At 41.2% G+C, this 25,453-nt stretch overlaps 1 protein-coding gene across 1 annotated transcript; it reads left to right on the forward strand.

Annotated features, from left to right (window-relative positions):
- Positions 1–1,357: 1,357 nt before the first annotated feature.
- Positions 1,358–25,217, forward strand: LOC6730913. The gene is made up of 13 exons (XM_016179498.2): positions 1,358–1,688; positions 16,145–16,761; positions 16,927–17,520; positions 17,800–17,972; positions 18,268–18,409; positions 19,291–19,464; positions 19,729–20,030; positions 20,115–20,270; positions 20,409–20,570; positions 20,695–20,866; positions 20,930–21,411; positions 21,511–21,674; positions 22,461–25,217. Exons 2-13 carry the CDS (start codon positions 16,407–16,409, stop codon positions 22,870–22,872), a joined length of 3,288 nt encoding a protein of 1,095 aa, XP_016023348.1. The 5' UTR covers positions 1,358–1,688; positions 16,145–16,406; the 3' UTR covers positions 22,873–25,217.
- The last annotated feature ends 236 nt before the right edge of the window (positions 25,218–25,453 follow it).

Below are 25,453 nucleotides of genomic sequence, written 5' to 3' on the forward strand. Positions count from 1 at the left end.
TTATATATATAATTGAACAAATATATATATATATGAATTTAAAAAAAAATAAAATGCAATAAAGAAATCTATTGAACACCAAACACAACGAATTTAGTCAAGTGGAAAATGTGGTTTAAGCTTAAAATCGATCAAATATTATTTAATGTTTTAATTTTTTACATTTTATAATTTTAAGTCATCATAGCTTGGATAAATGTATTTCTCCATCTCTGTACTCTATCGCAGACTTTTGAATTTGTTGCCATGCTTTTTAAAATTCCACTCTGGCTGGCGCTTGCGAACCACTTTATTGCCAATTTCGGCATTTGTTTCGATTTCATTACCAAAATTTGCTATTGCAATAACAGCTCAGACACTTGGGCCAACAAAAGGAGAAACAAAAGAGAAGTAACGCTTTGGCCCCCGAGGGCCTGACCTTCAACACTTGGTGTAAAAGACCCATGTAGGCGAATAGCTCCAGCCAACCAAGTGCGAATCGGGTCTCGGTCTGCTCCATTCACCTCTTTTTTGGCCCTTGGCGATGGTCCAATAAAGCGCTTCATTAACCAGAGACTTTTCGGATGGGTTTTGGGGCTGGGATGGGGCTTAACATGGAGCTGCGCTGGACTGGGCTGGAGCACCCCAACGAAAAGAGCACAAATTCCAATGCCTAAACGGGGACGGGAGGAATTCCCTCATCCTAAGACCGTTGCTATTTCGGACTGGCCTCAATCAACAGTTGGTTCTAAAAGGGGGGATTTGGGGTGGTGCCTAAGCACTCGGATGGTTAGTGGTTTTATGGAAGAAGAGCAGAGATTTGCTCTCGAACGATTTTTTACTATTCGCCCACAAGCTGTCTGGGTGAACTAATAATCCATGAAATTTCAATTACAAGTCAAAAATTATATCCCCCTCGCTCTATCTTCATAGCACCTCTCTCTTTCGAACTCTTATCTAGCCATCTCTCTCTCTCTATCTGTCTGCTTCTCTGGTGTAAGTTGTAATCACTGAGAGCTTTTTTGTTGTGCTGGAAAAACTCTGTTACTATATATTTTTGCCGACAATTTGCAGAGTTTTCCAGTTTCGTTGACGGGGGGCTTTCCTTTTCTTTTTCGGGAGGGGAGCGGGCCTGGAAAAGCTCTCTCTTTTTTGGGGGACTCTCTCCCAGTTTCTCTTTGGGGGCATCCCCGCAGAGACAAACGTGCTCTTCAGGCGCATTCCTCAGCTATTTGGCTATTTTGCATAGAGAAGAAAGCTGTATCTCTTGAAAAACGAAAGAGAGAGTGGTGCGGTTTTTGGGGGTGGTGCTGCTGGTGGTGCTGGAGGCGCGGGTGGCTCTGCCGGTCCGGTCTCTTTGGCTTTGGTTGTGGAACAGCGGATTCAGTTGAATTTCGACTGCCCGACAAGCCAGTCTCTCCGTCGCTTTTCTCGCCCGCTCGCGTCGGTCTTTTCTTTGTCCGCATCTCCGCATTTTCCCAGTATCTCGGTATCCAGTGTCTCAGTGCCTCCAGTGCCGACAATTTTCGCCCGAAAAATTGTCAAAATAATACAGAAAAAAAGCGGAAAATAAGGCAATACATGTAATAAATAAAAACCAGCCAAGAAAAGCCAACCGTGAAAATATAAATATAAATTCCTGGCGTCAACTGTCAGCGACAGCGGCATTTTCCAGCACAATGTTGTTTCTGTGCATTCGGCGATTTTAGGTTCGTTTTGGGTGCCGTTTTCCTACTTGCTCTGTTCCTATTGCCATTTTCCTATTTTGAATATTAAAAGCCAAGTGCGAGGACGGACATCAATAGCAATGACGCTGACAGTTTTCACGACCCCCCGGCCGCTTTTCCCCGGGTTTTCCTTTGCCAGCGATTAAGACCAGTCAAAGTTGTTGGCCGTTGCCTGGCTACGTTTACAAGCCAAGAGTCGAGAGATGCCATGCATTATACATAAGCTCTAGTGAGAGGTTTGCACCGAGAAAAATGTTACCAAAAATTTGTCATCACTTTGACAGGTCTTTAACGCACGTCATTGGCGTCAAATTAGCCATTTATGCAATGGTAGTAGAAAGTTGATTAGCCCGGGTAATATATATTGTAAGTCATTCATGGAACTTGTATCTATATCTTCACACCTACGAAATACATTCTCATCAGATTTTAAAGCATATCTCTTAACTGTTTTGTTTCGGTTTTAACTATTTTAACATACTTAGCTGCAAGTAGATCTTGCTGTTAATTAGCTTCCTCAAAATCTCAGAACTTTTTTTAGAGTGTAGGGAGAAACATGAGAAAGGTGACCGAAGGGGGTGGGCATTGGCTAAAGTGGCGAAACCGAGCGAGAAAGGAGTAAAGTGCTAGTAGCTGCTGGTCTCCAACTAGATTAACTGTGAGCCGAGCTTTTATTTTTCAAGTCTTTATTATTAGCCCGGCAATCAGAGTTTCCCTCCGTGGAAATTGGACACTTCTGCAGCACACTCGTTATATATTAATGACAATTTCCCTGACAAATATTGAATCGATTGTAATGGTTTCTGGCAATGGTAATTGTAACTCGATGCGGTTAGTTAAGGGGTATCTGAATAATTGCGGTGGGCTTTGGTTTACCGGTTGATCAGGCGGAAATGCGAAACAGGTCGTATTCGGATTAGATGGAATTGATTGAGATATGGCGCCGGTAGAAGGTGTGGAGGTAACATTTTATCTTCACTCAATTTATTCGCATTTTTATGAGAACAAGATATTTTTAGATTATTCTCACAGTAGACGAGAATGCAGCTGGGGTAGCAACTCCTGCTTGGCTACTAAAATAGATTTAAAATTCAGCAATACGGTTGAATTATGTCTTAGGCACTGGAGAATGAAAAGTTGGATGGCAGGTGCTTTAATTCAACTTTCTTCAGCAACTAATCCGAACTTTAACCGTCAAATGCATACACAATTTCCACACTTTCAGCACACAAAGTTTTTCGCATCCTTATTTATTCATCATTGCGGCGGGGAAAATATAAAAAGAGCATATTTAACTTACATGAGCACTTTTTGCATTAACGTTGGAATTTTACAGTGAATTAAAAATAGAAATATATGGCACCGAGCACAGTTTATTTAAGGTGGATATAAAAGATTCAAAGTGCATTTTTGGGTATACCTCAATTTGTTCAATTGCTAGTAAATGAAACAATATGCAGAGAACAATGGCGATTGTTTCTGCTATTTTTCGATACAAGCTACGTGTTTTTAGAGCCAAAGTTTTCAATTTTGGTCAGCAGGGAAGACCAAAAATCGTTGAATAGCTATAGATTTGCCGGCTTATTCAGAAAATACCCAAAGAGAGTTAACATCAAAGTTTACCCAACGCGAAGAGTGACAACCTGACAATTACGCGAAAAACCCAACTAGAACCGCTGATACCAAATAAATGGTGAGGAAAACTTTGGCCCAGCCAGAGAGTGGCGGTGGAAAACCCGTCGGAGTTGCTTGAGTTTTCCGTGGCATACTTTCGGGCGAACACTCCCCGGGAGAGGGAAATGCGGTGAAAAGCGCTGGGAAAATTGCGGCCATGAATGAGGGAAAATCAAGGTATCCAACGGGTCGAGCCCAGCGTTTAGCGCGATTCTTTGGTTAATTTTTTATGCGATTACCCAGCAGGCAGCTGGCAGGCGGCAGCCTGTAATTGCATTTTAATATTGATGATATATTGATGCCATGCCAACTGGATGGACGTGTGCTCACTTCATTTATGAAATTTACATTTATTTCATTTAGTGACAGGCCACCTTTTCGGTTTTGATTAAAGCGATTCGCGGGTCACGATCCAGCCAGCCACCCAGTCAGTCAGCCAGAATTCATTTGCATAGTTTGATTTCGCGATTCGCATTTGGCATTCCGATGCCGAATGTTGACACTAGCCGTCAGCTGGGAAAACAGGCGAAAGGTGAGGTGTTTGTCGAAAATCAATTGAACGGTTAAGTGCCAGGACACTTCACGCGAATTTTCCGCGCTCTACACTTGCAAACACGTTGTTAAAAATAATTGCCACACTTCAAATTGTGCTATATTTTAAACATAAACATTACTATTCTTATAAAAAAAAAGTTATTCAAAACTCAAATAAAATTTAAGAAAATATTATATATCAAAATAACCAATAGGGAACTTAAATAATAAAATATTTACATTTTTCAAAATCCTAAACTTTTTTACACTTCCAACTGTTGTTTCTATTTTTCCGAGTGAGCATTCCATTTCCATTTACAATATTAAATTTGTGTCGAAGGAGTCGTGAGAGAACGGAACTCGTCCTGTTTCGTCCCTTTTTCCTGCTGAACTCCGCACAAAATTTTCCACAGCTCCCCGCCCGCAGACAAATGCATTATTTTTGCTTTTCCCTTTGTTTTTCACTCCACTCGAATAACAAGTTCATTTCGAGTCCTGTAAACATTGGATTCCATCACAACAAAATTCGTATATGTCAATCGAAAGTATTTCGTTTCATTCCGTCCTGCTGATTCGCCTCAAAAATTGTTTGAAACAATTTTGGGTTTCATTTTTTATTTTTTTTTTTCTTTTTGAGATGAGCTTGTGTGGAGAAACCTTTTCCCGTTTGTTTACAATTGGCTTATCTCAGATTTGTCTATGGATTTCGATTACAGTGAAATGGATATTTTGTGAGGCTGCATCAACAGGACATGCCAATTATTTATTGATTAGATAGATATTAAGATTTATCTTTCGAAGGGAATGCCGCAAAAAAGAAAAAACAAAAGTGACAAAAGCGTATCAATATCCATGGATTGACCTGTGAGCCCATTGTTGAAACATTGTTGTTTGAGACCCTTTCGAAAGTCATCGAGTTGAGCGCCCTGACCTTTTCGATTTGAAGCAATTTGCCAGTCGCGTCGCCGTGGCAGGAAAAAGTTTTTAATTAGATGGAAGTCGTCGGCATAAAGTGCGGATAATTTGCATATTTCTTGAAAATTCACGAAACATTGAATAAGACTCTCGGCTAATTTAGTGACTTTAAAAGTTTTAAATTGTTAACAGTATGCTAATGAAGACACAGCCCGAAGTTTCTCCTACAACTGTTGAGCATTTTTCAGCTTTCAGCGGATTAACTTTAGATTTTCCTTGTTCGGCTTGATCATGATTCATTTAGAAGTTTGAAAATATCTTTTCACGCTGCATAATTCGGCGTTTTGCTATTGATCGATCCATTTAATGCAAATCCTCAAAGCTAATTAAACGAGTCGGTTTTCTCATTATGGGTAATTTGCATACTTTAGAATAAATTAGATGAACAAGTGTTTTATCCAATTATGTTCTTTGGTATTTTGTGATTGTTCATTAATAAGGCAGTGATGAGTCAATTTTTAGTTAGCACACTTTGTTTATTGCACTGTGAAATATAATACTTTGGATTTACAAGTTTTCTGAAATGTTCTCTTAATTTTTTAAGTAAGCTCATTCATTACAAGCAAACATGCACATATTTTACGCTTGTCTTTCCGCCCAATTCTCTCAAAACTTTCTTTCTAAGCCGCCCCGAGAATGGGTCGGAAAAATTCTTTGGCTTTCCTCAAGAATAAATTCTCAACTTTACTTAAAGCGCTCAAAGGAGCGGATTCCCTGCAGTGTTTAAACCAATTAGTTTGAATAATTTGCCGGCGCTTGTATCATTTATAACCCGAAAACTTCTTAATCAAGCCGCACAAACCACACAAGGGTTTCCCTTGGTTTTCCCCGACTTCCATTTCCCATGGCTTTTCCAGCAATGCTTAATTGTCCCTCGGTGCGTTTTCTTCGCCCTGCGAAGCCTGTGCGCTTGTACTACCCTCCAGAATTTTGGGGTTTAATCCCAAGGAGACTTTTGGGGCTTGGGAATGCGAAGTGCATCTTATCTTAAGCACTAACCAAAACGCATTGACAGCCACTTGATGCAGCGTTTTATTTTCGGTTCCTTCGTTTTGGTCATGGCAGTTTATGGCTTGCAAATCCTTTGTGATTTAGTAGAGTGTCACCCCCTGGAAATCCCTCTCAGCTGTCACATAAACCGATTAAACTTTGAGCAGCTTATGCATTTTGTATCTGTCAGCTATCTCGTATCTGGCAAATGTGCAGCTCTAAGCAGGCATCGTCGCCACCAACTCCTCCATGAAACCCCCAAAATCAAACGTATATAAGCACACACACGATGACCATAAATAGCAAATTGAAAGCACTATCGATAGCATCAAAATGTTTTGCTTTGCGACGAGATGTTTTTAGAAAAACTTGTTAAAACTTTAGAACCAAAAAAGTTAAGTTAAGCTTAAAAATAGTTATAATGATAAATGCTTATGGTATATTATGGTATATTAATTATTGATGATGGTGTTACTTTCGTTACACTGTAGAACCAGATTAAGTTTCAGCATTAATGGTCTATAGCTCAGTTTTCGATCTACTCGAATGACACTTATTTCGGATTCTCCTGCTTAATGTTTTTGCAATTATCCTTGCCTTGATGACTCCTTTCGCTTGCTATTTTTGCAAAATTTCCTTCATCCGCCTCGCAGGACCGCAAATAAACATGGACAACTTTTCCCTGCGATTTGTTTATTATTTCTCGTTGCTCCTTGAAGCAACTCAACTCATCTCATTGCTGCTGTTTAAGGAGCAGAATGAAATTTAAAGCGTAATAATAAAATAATGGGTATTACACATTTATTGTGCAGCTTGAAGAAGAGAACAAAAGCCGCAAAGAACAGAGAAGAAAGTGGAGCAGATGTAAGAATCTTCTAATGTTGGGGCTTAAATGGAACTTCAGTGTGGAAAAGCCTTTTTACTTAAATACACGACTGCTTGTGCAAGGACAATGGCTTATCTTCTAATTGAAAATTATTAATTTGAATGGCAAGAAAAAGCTTATCTTCGCGAAATTCAATTTAAAGACAATCATATTCAAATGCATTTCTTTGTTTGCTGGGAAGAATTAAGAAACTAACTTCATTAAGCACTTTTAAAAAATATTAATATATAATATTGTAATATCTACCTTTATGATATGAAATAAATTTACTTGAAATTTGCTTTTACGACCAAAGAAGAAAACTTCGAAGTGCCATTTAAACTTTTTCACTTTGTCTACAACAAATTTCCCAGTTTATTTTTCCTTGAGCCTGGGTGCCACTCGCTTAATTTATTATTCAATTAAAGCGGCAAAAAGTAAACTTTAATCGCAGAGCAGTCATCAGCAAAATACCCCAAAAGACACAGGAACCCACACACAGGCAAAGGAACAAAATAATCAAAAGAAATATGGAAAATCGTGTGCCAAGAAAATTGCAGCAAGATTTTCGTGGCTTTTTTTATGCTGATTTTTGGTTTTCGTCTCTGATTTTTCGTTGTTCGTGCAAAAGTTTTTGCAGTTCCCCTTTTTTTTTTTAATCGATTAAAAGTGCATGTCAAACTGTGCGTGTGCTCGCATTTTTTTAATGGGCTGCTAAAAACAACAAAACACCAGTGCGGAGGAAATAATAAAAATACAACAACAAGGATGAAAAATAAGCTCGGGCGCATTAACATGAAAATGTGCGATGAAACAGCAGCAGCAACAAACACTCCAACAACAACAACAAAGGCAAAAGCCCAAATGAAAAGCGAAAAAATTTAAGTGCAGAAAACAAAAAAGAACGAAAATAACAGATGAGAAGAAAAGCGAAAAAATATGACAAAATTTACGAGCATCGCTCGTTCCTCATATTTGTACATACCAGACTCTCGCTATAAGCCTTGTAAACTTGTAGGCCCCCTTCCCCATGGAGATACTTTCAAAACGATGTTCGCCGGAATATTAGAATAATTTTAAAATATGGGAGAATAATATTAAAACTAGTAATGAAAATGAAAATAAATTAAAATATAAATATATAAATTTTATTTGGCCAAGCACCATCTAAAAATTCTGGCATAATCTTTACTCAATCCTAGTTATTGAACTTATAAATAAAACTTATAATACTAAATATGATGTGAATGTGAAAAATTTTTTAGAATTGTGATTTACTCACATTCAATTCAGTTCAAATTCTAATAAAACAATATCCGGCTACTATTTTTGTGACCGCGTCTGTGTGTCCCCTGCTCCACTTCTGGCCACCAACTTTGGTGACGCTTCCTCGTGTGGCTTGTTTTTAGTGCTTTGGCACGTAATGGGGTCGTTCCACAAGCCCGTTCTTCTGCCTTCTGCCTCCTGCCGACCACCACCCCCTTTCGGCCCACCGCACCCCTCCCCTTGCCGACAAACGCCTTTTGTGTGGCGCCCGTTGTTGTAGTTGTTGTTGTTGCCTGCATGCCGCCTGGTTTTCTTTGGGACTCCTCCAAAAACTCATCGCTTGCCACTTGTGTGCCATATGACGATGATGAGATGAGCGCCAAGTTGAGTTGAGTTTAACAGGGGCTGAGCTACGAGCCAAGCTCCCCAAAACTAACTGATATGGAAGGGCTGCATAGAGCACTTAGAAAAAAAATGGTAACTAAAAGGTGAAAAATAAGTTTAATTACATTTTGAAATTCCCCAAAAATCATTACTTTCCGCTTATACTTCGCCCCATTAAATTCCGTTAAAAGGATTCCAGCAAGATGATTTTGTTTGGCCTATTTTACGATAAGTGTTCTTAAATTACTCCATAAAAGTTGATTACATTCCTAAACATGTTATGAGCGAAAAGTGATTTTTAGAATGCAAAAATATTTATGTTTTATCCCCAGACAGCCCAATAAAACGAGTAAGTTCAGTTTTAAACCAGATAAACAGTATTTTTTTCCGGTGCACTTTAGGTGCTAGAAACTTATGGCTTCTTTCCCTACTCCGCGCAAACTGTCCACACTTATCACTTGATGATGATGCCAACTCGGCGGAGTCAAGTTGGAGCTCGCTTGGTTGGCTGGATGATTTGGTCCTGGGGTCTGGCGGTACTTGCCTCTGTTTGATGTGATCTGAAGGACCGATTAACGGCATTCAAGAGCCTCAGAACGAAGTCCTTTAGCCGAGTCCTTCGCCTCCTTCGACTCCCCCCCGCCCTTGTCTAACTGCTAACTGCTGCTGGCAGATTTGTGGAAACCACGAAAGCAAATTACGTTGACGACGAGCATCATTTTCCACTTTATTGAATTACCCCCAAAAAGCGGTAAATATGGGGGCAGGATGTGTGCTGGATTTTTCATTGGTCCTGGCCCTGTCCGCAGGACCAAGCCAGATAAACAGAATTTCAATTTAAAATAATTTTATATATTTTCCTTGGCAATTTCTCCGGTGGTTCTGCTGGCTTGGCATAATTTTTCGACTGTTTGCTTTTTTTTTCGTTTCTTTTCTGGAAAGCAATGTCTTTACTTGGCCCCAGACGTAAAGAAGTTATCAGCATGGCGTTTATGGTTGTAGCTTTCAGGGGGGGTGGAGTTTCCCCGAGGGGGCGGTGGGTGGTGGTGGGCTGTTTATCCCCCCGCGAAACCGACTGTCAGTCAGCCAGTGAGCTTTCCCCGATGCCTTTCATTAGCCGAACGACTGTCAGTCGCTTTGTTTAACTTTTTGTTAGCCCCTTTTGCTGGGTGTCTGTTTGTTTTTTTGTCACAATTTTGATGAGCCCATCACCTACACAAAGCCGCCTGGTCTCCCCTGCATTTAAGGGCTTGCAGAGTTATATAAATACATATATATATATGTATGAATATTATTCTATGTGCATATATACGTACATCATCATCATTGTTATGCGCGTTTGAGGCACTTTCGCCAGACACCCAACTTTCGGGGGACAGTGGAAACGATTTGGGGGTTTTGATTTGGACAGTTTGGCAAATGAAATGAGGAAACTTGGCTTATTCGATTTGCAGTATAAAAAAAAACTCCAAATTACACACAGATGTCTGAAATGAAGGAAGTTCGCCTATTATTATACCAAACTTAAATGGTATTACTTTTATCTGTAAGGAATTTAATCTTTGAAACTAGTTCAATGCCTACTATTGCGCATTCTAGCAAACCACTTTGAGTAGTGCTTCTAAATGAAATTCTTGTATCGAATACCATTTAAACTAATGCTCAGCTTTGTTGGAATTATAACTATTGCGGCGCATATTAACTTTCCGATAAATTGGAGCCACTGTGCCCTGTCAGCCGCATTTCTTTCCCAGTGGGCGCCATTCAAGCTGCGTGCTTAAAAGAGCATTGCCCGCCGGCATTATGTTTTGTGTCAGCACTAAAAGACGAGGGCGGCGGGAAAAAGTGGTGAAAGTGGGTGAAAGGGGGGCGGGGCTTGGGGAGTGCACGTACATTTGTGGGTTAGCAGGCCTTTCATCCTGGCTGCTGCTCCGCTTTCAGCCATCGCAATAAGTTGGCCATGTTGACTATGTCATTTGCTAATTTAGCACAAACTGTTTGAGTCTACTTGGCCTAGCCACACTGGTTCAACTTGCATTCGCCAAAAGGTCAACAAAGATTGGAGGGGACACATCTCGGACACACACATCGCCATCCTGATCCCCATCCTCATCCATTGCAAACGAACATTAATTAAGCAGGCCAACGATGGATGGCAAACAGCTAAAAGGATGTCAGACATGGGGCACAATGCTGGCCAGTCGTATAATGACCACACAATTCCATTCATAATTTGCAAGGATGCAGTGCTTTTTTGCGACCTCTTTTTTCCTTGCCCCCGTGCAGTACATTTGGTGCTTTTGTCACCTAGTATTTTTGGCACAAGCGAAATCAATTTGCAAAATTTTTAGCAAAATTCTCTCGACAAGATTGATGAGGTTTTGCGGAATGGGCGACTGGGGGTGCTGTTCCCATTTTCGTGGCTGCCATTGTGCCCGAGGCAGGAACGGAATCTGAAACTCGGTGGCAGCTCTATCAAGGCCCTAATGGCGAGATGTCTGGCTGGGATCCAGACTCCATGCTCCATGCTCCATGCCTCATGCTCCATTCTCCATACCATCGATGAGCTGACAGAGACTAACGCTTTCTCGTCACACACGTTGACACATTGTTAGTCAAACAAAAGATTTCGCATGCTAATTCGATTCTCCGGTCCAACACAAACACACATCTGGGCTAAGACCCCATTTTTTTATTATTCTTTTGCCACGAGCCTTTTATTTTAGGGAAGCCCAGAAGCCAATAATAAAAATGTTTATGTGGGTTTCCGGGCTCAGCGGATGACGCTTTTCCATGCAGAGGGAAAATAACAAAAGAGTTTTCACATATCAGTTAATGTAAAGGAGGCGTGATAATAAATAAAAGCATTTAAAAGAAAATACTTTAAAAATCCTTTATAAATCACTGAAAAAAGCGTGTTGTACTTTGAACTTATGGTGTATCATATTGCTGCATACTTTTAGTCATCATTTTATTCTAGGCATTTTATAAATTCAGCTGCCCCGACACTGGACACTAGATTTTTTTCCAGTGCAGTCTTAGCCTAAGCACTGATGTTGATAAACCCAGGCGCACGACACAGGAAATTTGTTGCGAATTCCCCTCCCCGCCCGCCGGAATGCCTTGTAATTTTCATTGTTTTTAGGCCGGGTCGAAACGAGATGAGACGATGCTTGACTTCCGCCGGGGATTCATCCCTTTTCCATTTTGCACGCGAGATGTACGGAAGGAAGTGTCGTTTTTCAGCTAAGAAGGGCTTAACTTTTTCCTTTATGATGCGGCTCACGCCTGCCAAAAGAAGCAGACAGAATTTCCGGATGGCCGCCGATTTTTGGTGTGGTTAATTTTTTGAGGTCTCAGCACGGTTAGCATTAAAAATGTATATCGGGAATAATATCAATTTTAATGTCTGGCTGACGCTGGCGGCAAACCTAATTATGCCCGTGATAGGATTTTTGAGTTGGGTTCACAGCTCGTCGGGCACTTGCTCCTCCGATAAGGATGAACCTCGCCTAACCCGATTATTTACGAGGAACCCCTGCAAATTGGCTTATTGGGGACACTTTTTAATGCCATGTACGGTTCAATTCGTAATTTGGCTGAGAACATAAATCCATTAGTAGGCACTGCTGAGTTTTTCTTGGCCAAAAAATATTCGCAAACTTACAGGCGGCGCAAGAAGTGTTCGAGTTGAAAAGTTTTCGTTCCTTTTTTCGGGATGTCTGCAAACTAAATGAAAAAGTATTAATATATCCCTTTGCCGCTGGCTGCATTGCAAATGATTTTGCCCCAGGGAATGCCGAAATTTCTTCGCATTTCGCATACCCACACAGCCACACAAAGAGGCACTTATATACATATACGTATACAGATTGTATATCCCGAAAGGAGCCAACAAAAAGACATCAAAATTCGTACCCTTTTCTGGCAAGGCGGCCAAATAAAAGTTGTAAGTGCATATGGCAAAAGAAATGGAAAGAAAGTCGGGTCAGCGTGTTCTGGCAAACAATTTCGATACAGTTCACAAAGTCGTTTGTTCGAAACTTGTTTTGAATTGAAAATGGTTCTCCTGTCACACATATCTCAATATTGTTCGATGTGTGCAAAAGTTTGAATTGTTCGATCGGGAAAACGAGTGGTAAAGCTCAACTTTTACCACTCTGTTAGGTAATTTGTAATGGATGTGAATAATAATTCTACCCTTCATGCCTAACTTATAAACGTACTTGATTTATATATGAGGATATAAATATGTCAGCTAAAGGATGTTCAGGACCTTTTAGAAAGTTAAATGTGCTGTAAAAACGCTGAATTGCGAAATGGTTTTAAGTCCACGTATTGTGTGCTAGCCTTTTCACCTGAAACCATTGAGTTTTTCCTGCGTCGATAAATTACTTTTAATCCCAGCTGAGAAGCATTTTATTTTAAATACTTAACTTTTATCCACCGCATAAGCTCTTGACGGAACGCCTGCTGTTTTGGCCACGAGCAGAAAACTGTAATTGGAACATGGCCACCACGAAGCCGGCTTCCTCTTATTATCTTCGCTTTTCGCTCGGCGCATTTTATATACTTCTATTTTTATTTAAGGGTGCTGATGCTGTTTATGGTCTTGCCACTGAATGTTGCTGCTGCTGTTCGCATATTGTCGCGTGTTTATTACAATGCAAAGTGCAAAAAACGGGCAGAAAGAAGCAAACTAAAATGCGAAACCCGGAGGCAATATGATACCCATTATCTGCCGGTTGGGGGCGACAAACCCGAACAGCGCAGAAAAACGTTAGCTAAAAAGTTTAAATAAATTTTATGTGGCTGAGCCATCGCTGTTCTCCGCACTTTTCCCTTTATTTTTCGCCTTTTTGTTGCGGCTCGCTGATGTTGGCGCATATGTTTAATCAGCAAAGTAAACCGACCCCAGAATGACCCGGCATCCAGTTAAATCTCACCTTCTGGCCGCCCACTGCGCCACGCCCCCTGCAAATAAAAGTTGGCCTTTTTTTGACACAACCGCACAGACACACGGCGGCAGTTTTTGGTCTCAAGCGGGTGGTAACAGTGCGTTTCAGTAGTGTAACACCACCCCTGCAGAATCAGCATCAAAAATACTCCACTTAGGTGCCCAAAAGTTTCCATTTATTCGGATTTAATTAAATGAAACTAACAAATTAAATTCTGCATCGATTGTATAAACTACATTTTGAAACTAGATTTATATTTGAATTAGAATTAAATTTTAACTCACAAGAAACTCAATCAATTAAGTAATCCCTCAGAGGCAACCACAATTAAGTTTTAATCAATCAGCTTAGGCAGTAGTTAAAACATATAATTAAATAAGCCACCTACGACTTTATTAAAACTTAATCCCCCAATCGGCGGCTGTCAGGTGTCATACACTTCCGAAACGGACTGCATAATTTTGACTGCAGCGTAAAGTTGGTAAAGTCAATGACCAGTTAAGTCAACACTTCGCCAGTCGAGGGCCAAAATGATGGTAGGTGAGTGGGTCCGTATTGAAATCGTTGCCATCATCGCACGGCACTCTTACATTTTAATATTGCATTTTAAAGAACATAAAATTGCTGACATGACCGAGTCATATTTGTGTCCATGCGCCACAAGGATATTTAAGGATTTTATTGCAACGCACCATCGCAGCAACAAAGGAAAGCCCAAAAAGCTGTGAAAACACCAACAACCCACAAAAGGAAAGAAAAATGGGAATCAAACATTTTTTTACAATTTTCTTGTACAGGAAAAAATGGTTTGCTATTTTACAATAATGTATTGAGGTGAAAAAGAGTTTAAAAATTTAATATACCAACGAGAAAATAAGAATGGTAAAAAGAGTTTGTCCGTTTTAAAAGGTAGGAAATTTAAAGGGGAATTGTAAGCACCTACACCTCTTTTTTCCTAGTGTAACCAAGCAGCGTTACGCCGGATAGCATAGGATATCGTTATGTATAGCCTGTTTGCTCTTTGCTACAATGTTGTTAAATTTTATGTTTCCACAGGTAATAGTCGTAGCGTCATTCCAGGAAAACTTCGCCACACACCGCCCACCTGCTGAGATCCTTTGGAGCGGGCTTTTGATTGATGTTGCTCCTTTTCCTCGACTTCCTTTTCTCGGGAAAAGCTTCCGCTTTTCCTACAATCAATTTAAATGCGCCTCTGTGCATTGTGAGGCGAAATGCGAAAATGCTCGTTGGCCAAATCGCTGGGTGTGCAGCCATAAAACTGGATAACTGGGCCATATGCTGCTGCACAAAGTTTTCCCAATGCAAAATGATGCAAGTTTCCCTTTCGATGCTTTTGTTTTCCAACTCCCCCACGTTCACTTGTTTTCCTAGAGATCATTTATCATTTTTATAGCTCCTCGATGGGACATTGGACTAATCTAAATGATACCATCGCTCCTTAATGGAGAAATAGTCAAACGATGAAGACATAAATCAATCAATTTTTTGTGCAAACCGGGGGCTTCTTGAATTTTCCAGGCGATGGAAAATTTCAGTCATTTCTGGCTAAAGTCAACATTGGGTTTTGTGTAGATCATGAAATTTTAGGGAAGCTAAACTTCAATTAATTCTATGTTCAAGTTGTACGAAACTTCTTGCAACATTCATAGCTGACACATTTGATGAAGGTGCTTTCAATCACGACTCTCCTGCTCAAGAAGGTAACTTTAGCGCCCTAATCAGGCTGACAAATTTGTGTCAGGAAATTATCTTGTCAAGAACTTTAAAGAGTTATAATTGAAACATGCATAAACTTTTCATTGTGTTTACATCCGAAGACTGAGTTAACCGAATTGGCGAAGTGTTGCACTTAAGTGAACATTATTGGCAAATTTATAAGGCGGTAATAAATTCACTACACATTTCGACATTTATTTTCCATATTGCATGACATTGATAAGGGTTCTCGATGTGCGAAGCTGACCAAATACTAATTTCGTTGCTATGCCCTACAAAAAGTGTATATTACTTTAGTCATCTGCTATTAAATGTAGCAAAAGCGAGTATTTTAAATATTTAACAGCAGAAACTCAATGCACATTCCGGGTAAACATTCATAAAAATTTAGAACATTTTTCCAGGTCAATGTGAACACATTGAGCTGCACGAATTCCTCGCTAAAAGGGACACATTCTTTGAGCAATTTTCAGTTCATTTCCATTGAGGATATTAAATAATTTGAAAAGCGCAAATAAAATATGATGGAGCATAAATGTGTTATACGAAGTGCCGGTCGCAATTTGCCCTAATTCTTCTGCCACAATGACCGCAAAGTTTCACTTACCCAAGTTCTGTGAGTGCCACGCCCCCTGCCCCACACGGCCCAGCCCGCCCACTCGACTAACATTGCTGGCAGGCAATTGAAATACACGCATTCGAACAACAAATTGAATTATGCATTGCATATGCTCCTTGTTTTGTGTGCTGGTGTAGAGTAAACAAATTGATTTTGATTTGATTTATTTATCGACTCCCGTTGGTTCGCTTCACTTCTGCTTTTTTCCGTTCCCACATCGTCTAATTCTATCTCTATATGGCTCTGTGACTGTTTTGGGATTTTAGAAAACTGAAAAAAAGTGGGCAGTTTTGAAATCAAATACTGAAATAACTTTCTCTGTTATTAATAATAGTAGTTGATATTAATAAATGAGCTAGGATTTCTAGAAAATTTCCTTAAATCTTACTTATTCTTTTTACTTATTTGATAATGTAAACTATATTTTTTTTCTCAGTGCGGCAACAGAATTTTGCGCTTGGCTTGCGAACGTAGAGATGGCCCCAAATGGATTCGGTCGGACACTGGCGGCGGCAGCTGCCTAGAAATCCTGGAGAGCTCGAAACCGATACGGAAGCCCCGAAAACCGAAACCGAGACCCCAAACTCGAAAATAATGTGCTGCAGGAGTGGGCACTATTGAAGTTGACAACACTTCGGTGCAGCGAGTTAAGAGCACAGGGTTAAAAGCATTTTTTCGGGGGGAGCCGGAGGAGTACAATGGTCATCCAGTGCACATGTGATTGCAACTGCAGTGATAGTAGAGATAACCGGAGCGTCATATCCTGCCTGCTGCCGGGTCGCAGTCAGCCGTACAAGTTGGGATCCTCGTTCGGTGGCGATGATATGGAGCAGAGGATACCGTACTACCGCCGCCTATCGAATACCTCATCGGCGCTCTATGGCAGCTGTCCCCAGTTGTTGCCCAGCAGCAGTAGCACCAACAACCGTCATTCCTGGCTGAGAATTCCCAAGAATCCGCAGGAGAATCCCGAAGAGAATCCCGTAGAGAATCCACGACAGTACTCGAGTCTGGTGAGGCCCAAACAACGCAGTCCGGTGCTGTGCAACAAATGTGCCCTGTGACGAAGATACAATCTCAGCTGTGAGCATCCCAAGCAAACTGCCGGGCATCCAGGAAGCGGGAACACCGCCCAAACCGCGCAAACGAAACCAGACAAGGATTCGACGAACCAGCGATATCTGTGCTACGAGTGTCGTTTCAATAATCAACCGCTGGCCTGGTGGGTCTCATGTCCACGGCTCTCCTATTTACCCGCTGAGCAAACGAAAATGCAGTCCACGGCCACGCCCACACGTCACTGCCATGGAGGCGTTGGCACCCAAACCACTCTTCCCCAAACCACCAGCACACCACCCACCCTGCCCAGATTTCCGAGCAAACGGCATTGTGACAATTTCGGCAGCTATGCCACATTGCCCACCATTGAGCACCAGATGACCATGCCCATGATGCCCCACTGCAGTCGACACGGCGGTGGTGTTGGCGGGCTGGGTGGTGCAGTGGGTTCTGGCATGACGGGTGTAGTGCCCGCCCCACCGCCGCCTCGCTACGCGAACACCAATATAAATGGCTGCTGTTATATGTACAATCCCATGCCACCCGCCCATCAGAGCCACCATCAGCATGACCACCATCATGCGCAGCACCACCCGGTGGCCCAGCATCAGCACCACCCCCACCAGTACGGGCCGCAATACTGCCTCTGCGATAATTGGTACCATCAGCCACCGCCGACGCAGCAACAGCAGCAGCTCCACCACCAACAACAAAGGGCCAAGAACCTGATGGCCAACGGTGGCTGCTATTTTGGTAAGTACACTCATGCAAAATTCAAAAGAAAAGGCCATAAATTAGGTTCTAATTGAAAAAGAAAACCCACCACCTACTTTGCTGGGAAATTTATTTTCCCACTCCCAAGGGAGAAACTTTCAAAGGTCCTACAGGACTTTTAATACTTGAAAATGGTGCCAAAATAAAGTTAATATTTTTTTTTCAATATAACCGGAGCAACACCCTAAGAATTGGCTCGAGTACCGCAGCAAACCAGACCATCATTTAATCATCTCTCAATTGTTTTTCATCGCCCAGGCTACGAGGCGAATCATCATCCCAGCCTGCATGCCACGCCCCCACATCCCAGCCATATAACCGACGAGGAGGATTCGGCATTCCCCGGACTGGCCGATCGAGAGTTCCACCTGCTGCACCGGAACATTCCGGCACTGCGACGAACCGGAGTGGATACCACACGCATCAGACAGGTGAGCAGTGCCACAGAAAGTGTGCCCAGCAAAAGGACATGTCAAACAGTAATTGCCAACCTTTGTTCTGATATTCTTTCTACACTGAAAGAAACTAGATATTATTTTGCTTACCACATCCTTATTGCGAACCTTAAAGGTGTTTTAGTGTATGCTTTAAAAATGAAAGGACTCATGGTTCTTTGGGTTAATTATTTGTTGCACACTTTAAAACAACTTTATAAGGATTCAGCTGTGTTTTTAATATTATTTTACTTTTTTGAATTCACCTTAATTTTCTTCTGTGCACTTGCAGTACTTTTATCCCGATGGCGGCTGGGGCTGGATCATCTGTGGAGTGTCCTTTCTGGTCCACATCCTGACCACCGGACTGCAGCTCAGCTACGGCCTTTTGTGGTTCTATGCCGTCCAGTATTTGCATAATACCAGTGGCATAGGTAAGTCATGGAAAAAAGGGGTTATTCGCTCGAATACGAATCCTTCGGCCCGTTCTTTAATGGGAATGTGTAATCATGGTCGTCGCAGTCCGTTGTTATCGCTCGGTCATTTTCTTGTTTTCCTGCACATTTGTGGTGCTCTCTATTTTCAAAACACCCCCGTCGAGTAATCAAAATGTTTGTCACACTGTTTGGGCCAGAAATGCAAATGTTTGTGAATAATACATGTTTGTAGGTGTGGGCTTTTGCATAAATTTCATTTGCTCCTGACAGTGCGGACATCATTTAAGAGCAGTGTGAATATTGTCTATTGCCAAAAGTGTTCAGCACTCTAAAAGCCAACCATAAATCGTAAAAATAAAGTGTTAATACTATGCCAGCTGTGTGTGCACTGCTTTTGGCTATAAAACTATGCTATTTTCAAGTTAATTGGCTGCGTAATTCGTATCTTTATTTATAGAAGTGAAGATAAAATTTTATTTTGAAAAAATAAATTCATTTTAAATTCATTGGGGAAATGATAATAAAAATCTTTAACAAACCAAATTCATTGCTAGAATGGCCAAATTAATATTCAAATAAAGTTATGTAAAGCAATCGATTTAATTAAAGGGTAAAGCATCGAATTGAATTATGATTTACTAAGTGTAAAGCATGTGTAAACATCAGAATGTCATTTTGCTAATGCGTTCTATTGATTTATGAACATTTCAGTGCCCTTTAATCGGCATCTTTAATTTGTTTAAAGCAAAGACCCCGCATATTTGTAGGGGCATTAACACCCACAACTTACCTTTCCACAACCTTTCCTTGTGACCTTCGTCAAGTTGACTCCGCCGCTTAAGAACATTATCACTCACGGGCTTAATTTCTCCTTACAGAACTGCTGGGCGCTTTGAGCTGGTCAGTTTCCATGGTGGCCACATCGTTTGTGGTGTCGCTGTGCCGTAAACGCTCCATCCGCCTGCTGTCCATCGTGGGTGGGCTGGTGATGCCCCTGGGCATATTGTTCACCTCATTTGCCACGGAATTTGGCCAGGTTGTTTTCAGTTATGGTGCGTATAGCCCGGGTATATGGTTTGTATATAAATAAATAACCTGCCAGATGCCAGCCTGACGGCACCGGAAGTCGCTTATCATTTGCACCCACAAGCACTGAGAAAAAACCAGTTGCCTAAAAGTATGCAACATCTTAGTCTAAACGATAAGCGAAGCCATGTTTAAACAGCTTTAAAAGTATCAATATTTTAACAGTAGTTATTAAATGGCTACTATTTTTTCTCACTGTACTCAAAACACCATTCGAAACACTTCCGCAGGCATCGTCTTCGGAGTTGGGGTCGCCATGGTGCGGGAGGCATCAACCGTGATGCTGGGCAATTACTTTAAGCGGCGCCGTCAATTCGTCGAAATGGTGGCCATGTCCGGCGAGGGAGTTGGCATCGCTTTGTTCTCCGTCATTTTGAAGGAGGGCGTGGGCAAGGCGGGCTGGCGCCTGGGCCTCCAGATTGTCGCTGCTTTGACGGCACTCAGCTTTTTCATGGGCCTAATGTACCGACCCGCCTCCCTCTATCATCCCCAGCGCCGGGCCATCCAGCATCTCAAAAATCAGCGCAAAAAGGTGGGAAATTGTGTGTTGTGCAAAGTTTCGGTTTTGATTTACCACCGCCCGCCGCCCGCGGCCACAACCATTTTCCATTTTCAGATGAGGGAGAAGAAGCCGATTCTCAGCCAGGATGTGGAGAGCACACCGAAGTACTTTTTTCTGGACATATCATCACTGAAATCGGTGACTGTTAAAATTTTACTCATGACCTCCAGCGTGGCCTCCTTTGGCATTTATACACCCATGTTCCTAATGGTAAGTGCTTTTCCTAATTTCTCTAACTTATTGCATGCCAGGTTTCCATTAACTAATCTGAGAGGTTTTTACCTCCTAAAAAATATTAACGTAATTTATAAATTTAAAGGTGCTCAAAATCTGTATTTTATTCTACAGGCACTCAATGCCGCCGAGCAGGGCTCTGATGTGCAAGAATTGGTTCTGTTGCAAACATTTCTGGGAATTTCCATGGCCCTGGGTGTGGTTATAGCTGGAGCTCTGCTGAGACGATGTTTTGTGATCAGGCACTTTGTGATCAATACCAAGATTGTCACGCAGGTGGGTCAAGGGTTGTTAGCTGATACTGACTGAAAACCACTCGATAAAAACAATTTATTATGAGCAATTATGCTAATATTAAAGTTTAACCCTGCTCATACCAAACTTTAATGTATTCCCCCAGCTGTTCCTATCAATTGTGGCCTTGGCTATCCTCTTTTTATCCTTCGTCATGGGCTACACGGGCCTGTGTATACTAAGCTGGTTGTATGGCATTGGTCTGGGCGGCTTTCAATACTCCCTAAAGATTTTGGCACTCGAACGCATCAAGCTGAAACATTTCTCCAAGGCCTGGGGTGAGTTCAGACTTTTTAAATATTTAAATTGCGGATTTGACTTTGGGCTCTTCTCCTTTGCAGGCTTCATTCGGGGCGTGGAGTCAGTTCCTGTGCTGATAAGCGTGCCACTTACCTCGTTTCTGAATGATTACTCCCTAAAATACGGAAGGGCGGGCTACTACATATGTTCGGCGGCGGCTGCCATCTCGGGAATTATAATATTTTTCATAAGCGAACCGCAGCAGCAGCATCAGCAACAGCAGCAGCAGTTGCACCATCATTATCAGCAGCGAAATGGTCATCTGGCGACTCCAACGCTGATGCGCCACGCCTCCGCCCGCCAGCATCGCCCCCATTTGCCGATGGACTATGGATATGGGGAGTATCCCGCCCCCGATCTGCTCAGTCGGAGCTGCATTAGTCTCAATCAAATGGAGCCCTATCTGCAGACGAACTTCTGCCAGAGGCACATGTTGCAGCAGCAGCAACAACAACAGCAGCAGCAGCAACATTCCCACCTGCAGCAATTGGCCTGTCACAATCTAGATTTGCAGCAGCATCAGGTAATGTCACACTGGGAGAAACAAACGTTACATTTATCTTTCAGACATTTTTACTATATTTATAACTAAAACATTCGACATATTTTTTGAACCGTACAGGGGCGTGGAGCCTACCAGTTGGGCCAGGGGAGCATCGGGGCCAAGATGGGCAAGCGACTGCAGCGGAGTCTGTCCTTCATCCAACAGCACAGCAACTGCTGCGATGGCCAAATGTACTGCAGCTGGCACAGCACCTACGAGCTGGGCTGTCACAAGAGCAACAAGTGAGTAGGATGGATGGAAAGGGACTTCTAATCATTCCGACGTGTGCAATGAACCGGCTTCCTTTATATGCAATTGAATGGCAAATCAAAGATCTGTGGGAAATTGTCTGCCAATTTTACAAGCTAAGTAGCTATTGACAGCTTACATCGAGTAAATTGTTAAAAGTCAAAGGGATTACAATTGAGCAGGGAAAGTATTAAATTAAGAGCAGTGATGCACATTTGCACCAGGCAAATTGTATGGAAATGCTTTGGTAATTCCCGAACAATAATTATTTAATGTTATTTATCACAAGCGAAAGCGACAAGCCAATTTACAAGCGTTTATCGAAATTTTCAGGGCTTAACATTTCACATCTTAAATTTATTTGCTACATTAATCGTTAGATTCATTTTATTTTCGTTATAGTCAGAAAAGTAATATTTTATGGTTAAGTGGACTTTTCTAATAAGTGCTTAAGTGCAATTGTAGGAGACTTCAATCAATTTATCGATTCAAAATCGAAGTAGCCAAAACGGAAGCCAACATCTGAATTGAATCCAAAACCAATTAAGAGATTTCCCGTCGAACCAAACAATCAATGGCAATCAGGCTAGAAGCCCTAGGAAGACAATCAATTTGGCGGCGTCCTTCGTTGCTCATGCAGGCCGCAAATTTGCCATTTTGCCAATTTGCCACTTTGGCATTTGCGATGCCAGCCTGAGATACTCGTACCATTTTGCCGCACGCCGAAAACTGTGTTGACACTCCGCCTAAACCATGGGAATTGACTTGCCATTTTGCAGGAACCCGGGATCGGCAGACCGTCAGCCATTGATATGCACCTGCAGCAGTCCAAATAGGAATACGGTCACCTATGGAACTCACGGACCAACCGGACCACCCGGACCACCTGGCCCACCCAGTTCCACCCGCAGCCGCAGTGTTCCAGAGGGTTTATCCACGATGTCGCAGCAGTGTAACTGTCGTCAGGGTCCTGCCACTTTTCCGGCACCCACGCGGGAGTTCATCTACGTGCCGCACGCCTATGCCTCCCTGCAAAGAACTCCCCATCGCCACAGCCAGGGTGCGGGCTCGGGCTCGGGGCCGGGAAACTCAGCATTGCGAAACAATCCACAATGCCGGCTGAAAAGATCCCAATCCCTGTGCCGACCCAATGCCGTTCAGTTCGTGGAGCAAATCACCACGTCCGTGTAGGAATATGGTATGTGGCAATAGCACTGGGAGAAAAGTTTCGGCGAAAGCAGAGATGCGCTGGAGAAAACACTTGTCTTTGGAGAACTCTAGAAAGCTAATGGTATCTTATGATTATATATTTCGGGTTTCCAACTATATCTCGAGTGGTTTGTAAACAAAATGATGTCTATTAGTATGCTTTACAGAAAGGTTGTCGTATCTCCCAGGGAGTTTCGAGCTCAAAATATTACGAAGCATACTCTTAGACCCCCTTACAAATCGCAAATCGCAGACTTTTCCACATTTATACTGTCGTTAGTGTATAAGATTCGGCAACATTTTCTTCGAGTGTGATCGAAGCCACAAGCATAAGGAAAATCGAAGATACCCCGTAGCAATTGGGTGCTATAAAACTTATATTTTGGTATTATGGTCCCACCCACACACACGGCTACGTGAACCGCATGCACAATTTGTCAGATCTCTTCTAGTCTTTTGTCGTAGCTCTATTAGAAATGTAAAGTTAAAAACACCAACCAACCGAATGAAGTCCCACAACACCCAAACGAAGAAGGAAACTCGATGAATTTTTCACAAAAAATCCACACTCAACTTTTACACACACGCATGCATAAGCTAGGATGGAAATTTTACTCATTAGCATATTAATATATTATAGAGATTACGGACAGACGGAAAGCTTTATCTTTGTCTCAAGCAAAAAGTATTCAACTTGTGGCCAATACATAAATATTTACGAGATAATTCAATCGAGCAGAGAACAGACGCAATGAAAACGGAAACAAACAAACTTCTTGAATGGTCCATTTTATAAACGTGCATACAATTTAACCACCGAAAACCGATTACCGATATATACATACAAATAAAAGACAATGAACGCCGGCACATGAAGTCGATCCAATTAAACGACTCTTTTCCCAAAGGAAAACGCTGAGAGGTCCTCAGTGCCGAGTTTTCGTGTCGGCGAACTACTTTATTTTTCAATAACAATTATATATTGCATAATTAAGTGGCGTTTAACGGCGGACGACGGAATGAAAGCAAACAAACTGCCGATGGAAATGAAAATTACCTTCGCCTTATTTTCCAATCGAAATGAGGCATACGAAAACATAATTATTGCCAATATGATAGCCTTAATTTATTGGCCTGAACTTTATTTCGTACATGGTGAATATTTTGAAATGGATATCTGGTAGTTTTGCTAACCTGTAAATCAACAATAAAATATTTCCTTTTATTTTTACCTTTCAAGGTTAACATTTAGTTTTTGATTGGAAGCGAACTAAAGTAATCCCCAATAAAATTTAAAATATACGCCCTATAAATAACAGACAAGATAAAAGAAAAAATGCAAAGCCAATTTGTAAATCATTAGTAATTCATTCAAATAAAGATCTGCATTTTTAAAAGAGCCAGGTGCATAATCAGCTAAATAGCAGCTCGTATTACAACCAATTAAAAACAAATAAAACGTAAAAAAGGAAATCGTTAATTCGCCGAACAAAAGAAAAATGGCCAGTGGCAAATAAACAGAATAATTAAAATATTTGGAAAGCTTAAAAAACAAATAAACAAGAGAGAACAACATAATAATACAGGAAAAATCATCAGCGGCGGGAAGCTTTCATAAAGCAAATATGAAAATAATCTAGTAAAGTGGCAATCGAAAAATAGACGAAACCGACAAGTTGCCAGACAAATTTAAACAATATGTTAAAGGAAAACAAAATGCAAATGTCTAACGAAGCGGAAGCCCAATTTATAAAAATTTACAAACGAATCGAATAAAAATACTTGTATTAAAGACCATAAAAGGAGCCAAACGAATTTTCCGCAACCCATTTTCTTTGTAAATAAATTTTCATTGCTTATCTCTATAATGCACGAACAAATGGACCTAAGTCAAGCCAACTGCCATGAATCGCAATAAAAAAAAGAAAACGTTTGCATATGTTCAAACGAAGCTATACAATTTTTAAAGAAATTCTTCGCTCTTTCTCGGTCAATAAAATAAATTAGATATATCTTTCGAATCCAACTCCTTTTCGCCAATTGTGTTCAGCGAAAAAGATACACTTAGTATTAAATGTTATTACACCCACAAGCATATCTATGTGCCAGAAAATAAAAAACCATAAACTATTTGCAATTTCGACGGAATAACAAAGAGAACTAACCAACTTAAGGTACAACTTGTAGCTAAAACAATTTTTATCTGATGGAATTTAGATACGTGAAATTTTTCAGAGAAACACCTAAGCGCAGAAACTCATATTTGTAACTCTTTATCATTAGTAGTTTAGTGTGATAAATGTTAATAAAGAATGCATAAACGATAACCCTGCCATTCAATTTCATTCAATTTGCGTCTTGCCGTTGAAAGGCCGAAAATCCGGAAATCGCCGAATGTCGGGTAAGTTGAGCGTTTTAACCCCAAAAGTGACAGGATTTGTGTTTGGCCACAATAAACTTTTCATTTATTACGTGCTAAAATTTAATAAACAGGTTCAACAGCGCCGCAGTGTGAATGTCATATTTCATTTATTAATTAATGGCATTAACATAAAGCGTCAAT

Source organism: Drosophila simulans, chromosome 2L (genome assembly GCF_016746395.2).
Source record: "Drosophila simulans strain w501 chromosome 2L, Prin_Dsim_3.1, whole genome shotgun sequence".
Lineage (NCBI taxonomy): Eukaryota > Metazoa > Arthropoda > Insecta > Diptera > Drosophilidae > Drosophila > Drosophila simulans.

Excerpts from the sequence above, each read along its gene's own strand:
- LOC6730913 (XM_016179498.2), top strand. The coding sequence starts at position 16,407 with ATGGTCATCCAGTGCACATGTGATTGCAACTGCAGTGATAGTAGAGAT. Across the intron at positions 20,271-20,408 it reads ATACACCCATGTTCCTAATG|GCACTCAATGCCGCCGAGCA; the intron begins GTAAGTGCTTTT and ends TTTATTCTACAG. Across the intron at positions 21,412-21,510 it reads TAGATTTGCAGCAGCATCAG|GGGCGTGGAGCCTACCAGTT; the intron begins GTAATGTCACAC and ends TGAACCGTACAG.